We start from the raw sequence: 10,000 nt of genomic DNA, 5'->3' as shown, positions 1-10,000 counted from the left end.
CCGTATTAACAGGAGAAGAGGCGCAAGTGAAGTTAGACACTGTCGTTGGACAACATGCAGTCATTTATAAATGTTTTTAAATCAGGTTGAGTCCGGTTTAGCCAGCAGGTGGACCGCGCTCCGCTAATCTGTGACCTCTGTGTTAAGGCACTGCTCTTTGAATTGAGAGGTTCTGAGCTCGAGCCCCACTCCCACAGCTTGCCACTCTGAGTCCCTGAGCAAAGAACCTTAACCCCAGACTGCTCCCCAGGGGGCTCACAATGGCAGCCCACAGTATTCACTCATTGAATGCAGAGAGTTCATTTTGTCGCTCTATACTTGTGACAGTGTAATGACAATAAAGCTGGAAGAAAAAAACCCAGAATCAAGTAGATGTATTTTAACTCTGCGTGGTTCTCCCTAACCAACCGCCTGAAGAACAGAGCAGAGCATAATAGATGTAAAAAGGCAATGCTTGTCCAAACATTGGGCATGCTGGACAAGCAGAGGTTGTGAAATATTGATAAATTAAAGTTTGATTGGATGAATCTTATCAGGGGAATATTGACTTTTCAGTATGACTGGATGAGTGGAAAGGAAATGATGAACATTCAAAAGCAGCACTTGGTCAAATTAGAAAATAAACACTCAAATGTTTGGACGAACTTTAATCCTGGACAAGGTTATACAGGTTAAAAATATCAGCTTGAAAAAGAGACGAAACAGTTTCTCTGCTAGTGAAACGCCTCCTATGGTGGAAACTCACCTCAGAAAGCTCCAGCAGCCATCCGCTATTAGAAATCATTGTTTTGTATTTTCTAACAGTCCAACCCTCTAAAAAAACATCATTTAAGAATAATTTCCTTTCTTATTCTAAAATAAGAGTCTCAAACATTTGTGTAAATATAAAATATTGTCTTTCTTTAGATATTTTTCAAGTTAGCAGTCTTCCCTGTGATTCCATAAGTCTACTTGAAAAAATAGTAGTTTTATTATTATTCTCTGGTATCTTGCTTTGTTTACCTTTTTGTGGATGAAAAATATTCATTTTGATGATTCAAATAGAAATTGGAGAGAAAAGAACATGTGAAATTCGGTTGACACTAAAGGAGGCAGTTGGTCAGCAATAAATGCCTCACATGATTTCACCCAATCAGCGACTAAGCTACAAATCATCATGATTATTTCCATTACTTCCAATTACAGCCACTTAAACAGAAAGTAAGGTCTGATCTAACTCAACAAAAATTAAGTTGCAAGGTTGAAAATGATGATGGCCATTGCAGCGTCTAGTAAATATGCAAAACATTATTAGTTAAACAAGCTGATGACACTATTTGTCTGCACACAGTAAACGAAGAAGTGTTACTTTAACACCTATATAGTTGGTTTTGGTTCAATTCCAAATGAGTGTAAATTTGACTCTATAGCCAGAGTCAGATCTTCAGAGTTCCATCCATCCATTTTCTCCTGCTTTGTCCTTGTCGGGGTCACGGGGGGCTGGTGCCCATCTCCAGCTGTCTACGGGCGAGAGGCGGGGTACAACCTGGACAGGGTACCACCCTGTCGCAGATTTTCAGAGTTAATTTTACTCATATTAGTGTTAAAATCAAGACCTCGCAGAGACTGGAAGGAAATCAAGCCCATATAGATTAAAAGTTACACTGCATGGATGACAAATTTTAAACTGATTATTTACTCCAGCATTAACACAGATTTACACTCAGAGTAGTTGTAAATACATTTAGAGTTGTGTTTGTTAACATCGAGTTTTTTTACTGTGCATTTCATAAATAACTTAATATGTTTATGGATCTATGTTGTATTGTACTATAAATAAGGTGCACTTTGCAGGAACTTTCATTATATTTTATGCCCTTTCGCAGCCATATTAGATCATGGATTGGTACTGCTGTGAAACCGTTCAGAATTTCAACACAGCCAGCCATCATAGTTTATTTGCTATTAGATGCATTTGGGAATTTCAACTTCCAAATAGAAATTGAAATACATGAAGATTTTTGAAAACAGGCTACTCCTCCGTTGCGCAAGCCTTTTTTTTTTTTTAAAAGCATAAGTAAAAAAAATTGTGACAATGTTTGACCAAACAGAGATTTGCACTTAGTCAACCAAGGATTTACTGTTTTATAGCAGAGGAATTCCTTTTGGTCCAGTATGGAGGGCACTAACTATCCCTCATACACTTCTCCATATGCCTCATTAACTGCTAGTAAAAGCTGTGTGGATAGGGAAAATATAAATAGGCATTATGCAGATAACTTTCTAGTTACTATCCTTTATCATTATTATCATTATCTTAGATTCAGTTTACACATTAGGTGAAATAAGTCCTAACATTAAATAGGAAGTAGTCTCATAGAAAATGTGAAGATTTTAGAAAGAAATGGCAGGATAAATATAAGGATTTGTGTACTTTTCATTCTTGTTTATAAGGTTTTACCTTCATGAGAGTGTACCAGATAGTGAAGGTCAATGAGAGGCGTTTACTGAGTGGCACTGTTGATCCATCATATATTCACCTGTCATACATACAGTACATTCATTTTAACCTGCATATTGAATCATTGGCTCTACTGACCTAATACAGAAGTAAATATCACAGATGATTTCCCTTTAGACTACTCCCTAAAAAATTGTTTGCTTTATCTCTTTTTTTTTTTTTTTTTTTTTGAGATTTGTGCTTCCATGTTGGAGCACTTTCCATTTTGAAAAACAGAAAATATTTACTGCCTAAACATTTTTTTATGGCGTAAACAGAGAAACTCTTGGAAAACCATCCATGTTGCTCATCCAAGATACATGGAAGTGCTGCCACACTGTGGTGACCATGATCACTGCAGTAGATTTAGGATTTTTTTGTTTTTATATAAATATATATCTTTTAAACAAATATCTTATTTCAGGTGAGGTATATATTGAACTGTAACTGCCATTCAGAATCTTATGCATGAAAATAATCTCTTTAGGATTACTATGCCTGGTTGGATTAGCTGTTACTATATTAATCCTCAGCTTTGCTTTATCCAGTTCCATACTACGCAGCAGAACATGGTAGTTCAGTGTTACAGTAAAGATGGATAGTTTTAATCAAAATGTGGAACCTTTTTTGTATTATTTGATCGGTCTTAATGGATTTTGGAATTATAGAAAACTGTTTAACTTTTTTTCTTAATTACGACTAATTTACTGATCATGTCATACCTGTCATTCCAGGTAATTTTGTTTATTAAGGGTGAACTGAAAGCAGATCCGTCTCGCCTTAAATTTACAGCAGGTTGTCAGATATTTAGAAAAAAACAAAAACATTAAATCACTTCCTGAAAGAAAACATTGTGATTTGCATTCTGTAATCAGTTTCTTTCCTAAAGCCATCTGAGCAGCGAGGCTGCCAGACTCTATAAAACACATCCAGCTAAGCAGAGGCTGGCCAAAGCTGAAGTTATGCTTTGCTATAAATATAAGGCTGTATGGGGCCGCAATAAAACATATTACAACACTAAATACCCCATAATGTTCCATAAAAATTGTTTCAGCTGGGCATTGCAAGTGAACAAAATAAGCCATTTTAAACAATTTAAGATTTCACCCAATTTAGTCATCCAACAACTTTTAGTAATGCATTAATACTCTTATCAGATCCAACAATGCACATTTGTCTTTTCCTCACAAGGCATAAAACAGCCAGATTAGATACGAGAGGCTTATTTAATCAAACTGCAATGTCTCAGTTATAGGAGTAACTGAAAAGGCTGAGGAAACCTCAGACCAAAAGGTTTAAAGGGATTTATGACCAAATCTAATTGCAATTAAATATTCCCCAATATAAATTGATTGCATGTGAGACACAAAGGTCCTCACAATTGTTTAGCTTTTGTGTATTTATTCCATTCTGATGTGATAAAATAATTTCAAACATGTATTTTTATAGTGAAGTTTATTTTTTTTTTTATATATAAAGCAAAATGAACTGTTTACATTTGTACTGCACAGTAAGTGTAGGACAGAGGGATCGATAAACTTTACAAATAAAAGGAAAGATTTAAGTTTAAATGCAAACACAATTTGTGTGACTTTTTTTAAACACGTAGTAAACAAAAATTACAATATATAAATTTGCATCTACTTATGCAACATTTACAAGCAAACTTATATCAGATTTCCAAAGGAAAAAGTAAAGTAATCAGTCAAAACACTGACTAAAATAAGACGTTTGGAAAAACTAAATTCAAGCTTTTGATAAAGGTGTAAGGACAGATTTTCAGCTGAACTGCTCACATATTCCAAATACAAATGAGATTCAGGAGCGGACAGATGCCTCATCAGAATCAACATTGAAGAGCAAAGCTAAATTTAAACAAAATCAAATTATGCGGCTCATGTTGAACAGACATATTTTTCACTACCGATATGAAGGGGCCAGAGAAATCAAATATTTAAATTAGTAGACTTAAAACAACCACAAAAAATAAAGAAAAATGTACACATTTTTTTTCTGCCTTCAAGAAAACCACATAAAGGGTATTTTCTCCTCTTTGTTAATAACAAACGCACATGCCACCGAGATGCTCATAAACTACTCTGGATCTTTCTTAGGACTTGCAGTTGCCTCCATCTTAGTTTTTGCTGTCTGGCGAGGCTGAACGGGAACGGGAACGTGAACGAGAGCGGGAACGTGATCTGGAGCCGGAGTTGCCGTTTTGAACAGGAGCGGGAGAGCGAGACCTGGAGCGTGATTTTGAGCGGGATTTGGATCTGGATGGGGATTTAGCTTCGGGTTTGCTCCCTCCTGATGTTTTCTTCTCTGGGGTACGGCTCTGAGATCTGGAGCGGCTCCTGGAGCGGCTGCGACTGCGGCTCCTGGAGCGACTCCTGGAACGGCTCCTAGAGCGGCTCCTGGAGCGGGAGTAGCTGCGAGAACGGCTTCTGTTGGTAGAACAGAGACAAAACAAGATTAAAATAAAAACTACACAATGGCAACATTTACACTAAGACTGTATTTTTGGCTGACCTAAAACCTTTACCATGTTAGGTTAAATATTATGTTTATTACACTCGTTTCCCTCCATTTCCTCCGACCTAAGTAGTAAAATGACTCACCTCCTACTGTCCTCAAACATCTTCAGTTTTCGCCCATTCAGCTCCGTTCCATCAAGTTTAGACATGGCATTCTTCATATCATATCGAGATGCAAACTCCACCACCCTGCATTTAAACACACAATGAGCATCCGGACTTTGGACAAAACGATACCAAAGCCTTTCATTTGGTCGAACATCTCACCCTTCGTTTTTAGTGGGTCGGTGTGCATCCACAAAGGTAACTTCACCTGCCTTTCTCATCAGGTCTTTTAGATCCTATGTCAAGAACATAAAAAACACTTAGTAGGAGAATTTAACACGAAGCGTCCCTTTAAGCCTTCTCTGACCTGGAATCAAAGGACTGGCATCAAAGAAAAAAACTAACATACAAAAGTAACCCATCTCTAACCTCTTACCGTCTTTTTTATAAGATCCTATTTCAGTAGAGGGAATGTAAACAAGAGAGCCAAAATAAAGACGAGAGCTTTTGCCCTCTAATGCTACAGTGTGTTAAATCTTTTTTTAGAAAGGTGCCAATACTTGCTTTTGTGAGCCCAATATGTGTACATGAGTTTATGGAATAAAGATCCCATTTACTGGGGTTCAGGAAACAAATTACCCAAAAAAAAAAAAATTTTTTTTAACATAATTTAGAAGGTGTCAATTATTATACCATTTAGAATCTAACTTTCAACCCTTCTACCACCCGACCCTATAAAAAAAAAAAAAAACCCAATCACATGAGTTTTATGCTACTTACCGCTCCAAACCCAGGTAGATAATAGCATAGAGCCACTTGTCCAAATAGCAAATGGGAACCAATGCAGTGTAAAGCCCTTGAGAAACGCCCTCGAGAAATGCTCTCAGCCTTGCATCAGCATCCGACCTCCTCAAGTAAGGAACCACCAGAGAGAAAGTAGGGGGTGTGTTGTGTGCCCGCCTCAACACCCCCCCAGCTCCATCAGCCACAGAAATAGCCCCAAATGAGAGACTGTAGGAGACCGTGGATTGAGGGGGAGAGGGGTTCCGGCAGCCGGGAATGCCAGCCCACAGAACCTCCAGACTGTGGCTACGGCCCTCCTAAGGCTACCGTATCCTGCGCTAGACCACTGTCACCTCTACGAGGACCAGCCAAGACTTTAGACCGGCAGCAACTGCGTGTAAGGAAAGGCACCAAATGGACACTATTCAGAAAAATGACCAGCAGAGGGCGCTAAATACTTCTGACACCCAAGTGGAGGGTGTTTATTTACCTCTGATATAAAAAGGAAACCATACCAGAGGAGCTGTTTATTTAAAAAAAAAAAAAAAAGCTTAAATTTTTTTGGTAACATACTAACAGTAACATTCTTTTAGAAAAAAGTGATTCTAGTAAATTATACTCTTAAAAAAAATTGCCAATTAACAAAAATTAGTAATTTCTTTAACATGATCTTCATACAATCAACAGCCAAAAAAGAAACAATGACTTAACTATAAAAACATGTGACAGGATGCCATATTAATCTCATACCTGCCAGCTGACCCGGGATGAGAGGTTCTCCACAATCAGCCTGTGATCCGTTCGCATGGGGGGGCCATACCTGTACAAAAATATATGAAAAAACATCTAAAACTGTACGATGTGTAGAACACATTTTAGGTCAAGTCCAAGTCATACCAATTCGATTACTTTCTTGCTTATTATTTGGATTTTTTTTTTTATTTAAGAGTCCCACTTATATAGTGTGTTAAAGACTATTTAGTCAGAAAACAATGTTTTTTTATACTAAACAAAGAAGCATTCTTAGACTCCCTGAGATGCAACAAAGAAAGATTTTGTTTCACTTACCTAGCTCTGGTATTACGGGATTGGCGAAAGCCGCCGCCGCCGCCGCCGCCACCACCACCGCCGCCGCCACCAAAACGTCCCATTCCAGGAGGACCGCCTCCTCTTCCTCTCCTGGAGCGGGCGTGCTCAATGGTGACCCTAAGGAAGAACATGTAAAGCTCTAAAATAAACATATCAGTCTATAAAAACAAGACCAATAAAACTGCTGAGTCATGAGGGAGCAAACTGCTCTCTGGTTAGTCAGATGCCCCTGCCCTGGTAAACAATTCTGAAGGTCACTAAACAGTCAAGTCCTCGATTAAGAAAATATTTTTACCTTTCACTGCACAGTTCTTTCCCATTCAACTCATACACAGCATCGTCAGCATCTCTGTGGTCATCAAATTCCTAGCAAAGAAAAACTTTTTTAGAGGGCGTAGAATGAAGAGGAATCTAATAAAATTTCCCCAAAAAGTCTTATCACACTTACCACGAAACCAAATCCATTTTTCAAATTTATCTCTTTTATGTGTCCATATCCCTTGAAAAACTTCTCCACATCTCTCTCTCGAGCGTGTGTGCTCAGGTGGCCGATGAAGATCCGGCTGCTCATGTTGCTCCTTACTGAAATTAGATCACATGCAAATTTGCAAACAATGGCGGTCAACGAGATAAAAGAATTTCCCGTGGGTGGTTCTGCAAGTTTGCAGGAAATAAAAGCTAACCTTCTCCCTTTTTACTCCTAACATACATTTCATTATAATTGCTAGTATCTTAATACCGATTGCAGTCACTCTTCACCCCATCTCCAGGAACTTAATTAATAATTAACTTACTGAAATGTCCTTCAGGTGAATAAGTTACACCCTTCTTTCAGAATCATTTAAAAACACTAAACTTTTTCATTGCAAAGTTTTACTTCAGAGCTTTTTAAATATGATAAAATGCCTTTAAGGATCAAAATTTCGACCTGCTTTTTTAGAGCTTAGAATAATGCAGGATTGCCCCTCCCCCTCCCTAAATGAAAGAAGACCAACAGGCGTTTTTTTTCGGCCTAAAAATATCCACACTTGAAAGACACTGAACGAGAAACTAAACTAGTTGCTTTAAAGCCGATTTGTTTAAGTAACAGCCAACTGGCAGGAATATTTCAATGATGTAATATCGTATATTTCCCCCCCCATAGATTTATATCTGAGACATCAATTCTACATTAAAATTGAGCTATGCTTCATGTGATCGAGTTGATTTAAATTATGTTTCGTCATCTGAATTATAAATGGTACAGATAAAAAAAATGACTGTCATACGCTACGACCTTTAATATATTTATCTAAAGTACTCTGTCACTAATCAAACATAACAGGTTTATCTTGTTGGCAAACTCACAGCCAGGTTTTACATTTCACACAATTATTGCAATTCAAAAGCTATATAAAGCGGTTTACCAAAAATGTTACTTTCCGTATAGATATAATACAAAAATAATAAACAAAGAGTGGGGACGGGATTTAGCCTTTTATGGTAAAGGGATTCGGGCCTGCATGAGCCTTCGAGCCTCACTACAAGGAGACGCTGTGGAAAAACACCTTTGTTACTGCGCAATACGTTTATCTAATTATGATGGTTTACAAAGCAAAATACAAGACTTAAAACTAAATTACATACAGGATGTAATGCATATATATTTCTTTAACACTAATTTAGATTCAGTTTTCTGACCGAAACCTAATTTTATGAGTTTCTTTTTCGTCTCACCTCGAGGTCGCTTTCAGTTAGCCGAAGGCTAACATTAAAAACGAAAATATTCGACGTTAAAAGCCCAAAACACGGTGAACTGGTTTTAAGCACTTAAAAATATGTTGACTTTTTCTGTTGAAGTGTAAATTTTAGGTGTCCTTACCTATTTCTCCCTTTAAGGACGGTCGAAATGTTGTTTACGTTGCAGTATGTCGACTGAATGTAGGTCACCCAGAAAAAACTGGAACAAAATGGCGATCGAGTCCGCAGAGGAGGAAAAACTAACGCCTGCCTTCTGGTTGCCAGGTAGGTAGGAAATGCCCTTTCGAGACCGTCAAAAGCTGAATACTTTTTTCAGCGTATTTTACCACTATAACATCAAAGACTTTAGGATTTTAGTAATAATAAAACTTATTTAAAAAAAGAATGTTTTTTGTAAGGTAAAAAAACAATAAAAACAAGAGTAAATTATTTTCGTTATTAAAGAGGAATGTAGCAACTACTTGGCAACCCATCTGGGCGTATTCCATGAACATGATGCGTTACGTGAATTTATCCCAAATCTAGAACAATGGATAAATGTCTAAGCATAGCACGAGTACAAGTAATAGAATAAAGTCAAATAAAGGTTTTAATTAAACCAGTATATAGCAATATTTGTTTTCTATGCGATATTATCTAGTATCACTGTTAGAGGCATTGCTCTAGTGACGAGAATTTATAGATAGACATGTGTGAGAGAGTATATATGTGCCAAGTTGCTAGTAACAGGGCCTAAAAGTGATTTGATTGATTTAAAATTTAAGTTTTTAAATATATGTCCATCAATATCAAATCAAAAATCTAATCAAATTTATTTGTATAGCCCTTTACAATAGCCAAATGGTACCCAAAGTGCTTTACAACAAAGCCATAAAACAATACATAACACATATAAAACATGCACATACAATTAAAAGTGCTGCAGTGTAGCTTTTCGTGTAGCAATAGCTTTTTTCAACAAAATAAAGACAAGATCTAGTTGCAGTCAATCCCTTTATTCTATTTTTATCATCATTCTTGGGATTTATGGGGTTGGGGAAAAGGAAATACAATTTTAAACAGACACAACTGAACAGAACACCACCTCCTACAATTGTCTGGTCTGCTGTATGGGAAAAAAAATATCAGGATTTGATACCAATCACTATACAGCTGCACAAAGTTCAAAGAGAATTTTGAAGGTTAGAAAACAATAAAGTTTGTGAAATATAAGACAAAAGCATATCAGTAAATAAGCGTATATCTGTTTCAACAACATAAAATAATCAGTCTCCTCTTTAATCCCTGTGGGGTTTAGCAGGAATGGCGGGCGGCCAGTTGTACTAGAATC

The 10,000-nt window shown here is 37.1% G+C and overlaps 1 protein-coding gene across 1 annotated transcript; it reads right to left on the bottom strand.

Moving 5' to 3' along the window:
* Positions 1 to 3,948: 3,948 nt before the first annotated feature.
* Positions 3,949 to 8,921, bottom strand: srsf5 (serine/arginine-rich splicing factor 5). Its single transcript, XM_015385337.1, has 8 exons — positions 8,792 to 8,921; positions 7,379 to 7,512; positions 7,226 to 7,296; positions 6,910 to 7,047; positions 6,592 to 6,661; positions 5,281 to 5,354; positions 5,098 to 5,202; positions 3,949 to 4,923 (listed from the first exon to the last, which is right to left on the bottom strand). The coding sequence occupies exons 2-8, from the start codon at positions 7,499 to 7,501 to the stop codon at positions 4,614 to 4,616; spliced, it is 891 nt and encodes a 296-aa protein (XP_015240823.1). The 5' UTR covers positions 7,502 to 7,512; positions 8,792 to 8,921; the 3' UTR covers positions 3,949 to 4,613.
* Between the last annotated feature and the right edge of the window lie 1,079 nt (positions 8,922 to 10,000).

This window comes from Cyprinodon variegatus, unplaced genomic scaffold, assembly GCF_000732505.1.
Source record: "Cyprinodon variegatus isolate N-32 unplaced genomic scaffold, C_variegatus-1.0 Scaffold336, whole genome shotgun sequence".
Classification (NCBI taxonomy): Eukaryota; Metazoa; Chordata; class Actinopteri; order Cyprinodontiformes; family Cyprinodontidae; genus Cyprinodon; species Cyprinodon variegatus.
Note: the sequence above shows the minus strand (reverse complement) of the source record. Positions and strands in the feature narration are given on the sequence as shown.

Bases quoted from the DNA above. Each gene is read 5' to 3' on its own strand.
- srsf5 (XM_015385337.1), bottom strand. From the start codon at position 7,501: ATGAGCAGCCGGATCTTCATCGGCCACCTGAGCACACACGCTCGAGAG. The intron at 7,297-7,378 runs GTAAGTGTGATA...TTTCTTTGCTAG, and splicing joins AAAATGGATTTGGTTTCGTG to GAATTTGATGACCACAGAGA. The intron at 5,203-5,280 runs GTGAGATGTTCG...GTTTAAATGCAG, and splicing joins CGACCCACTAAAAACGAAGG to GGTGGTGGAGTTTGCATCTC.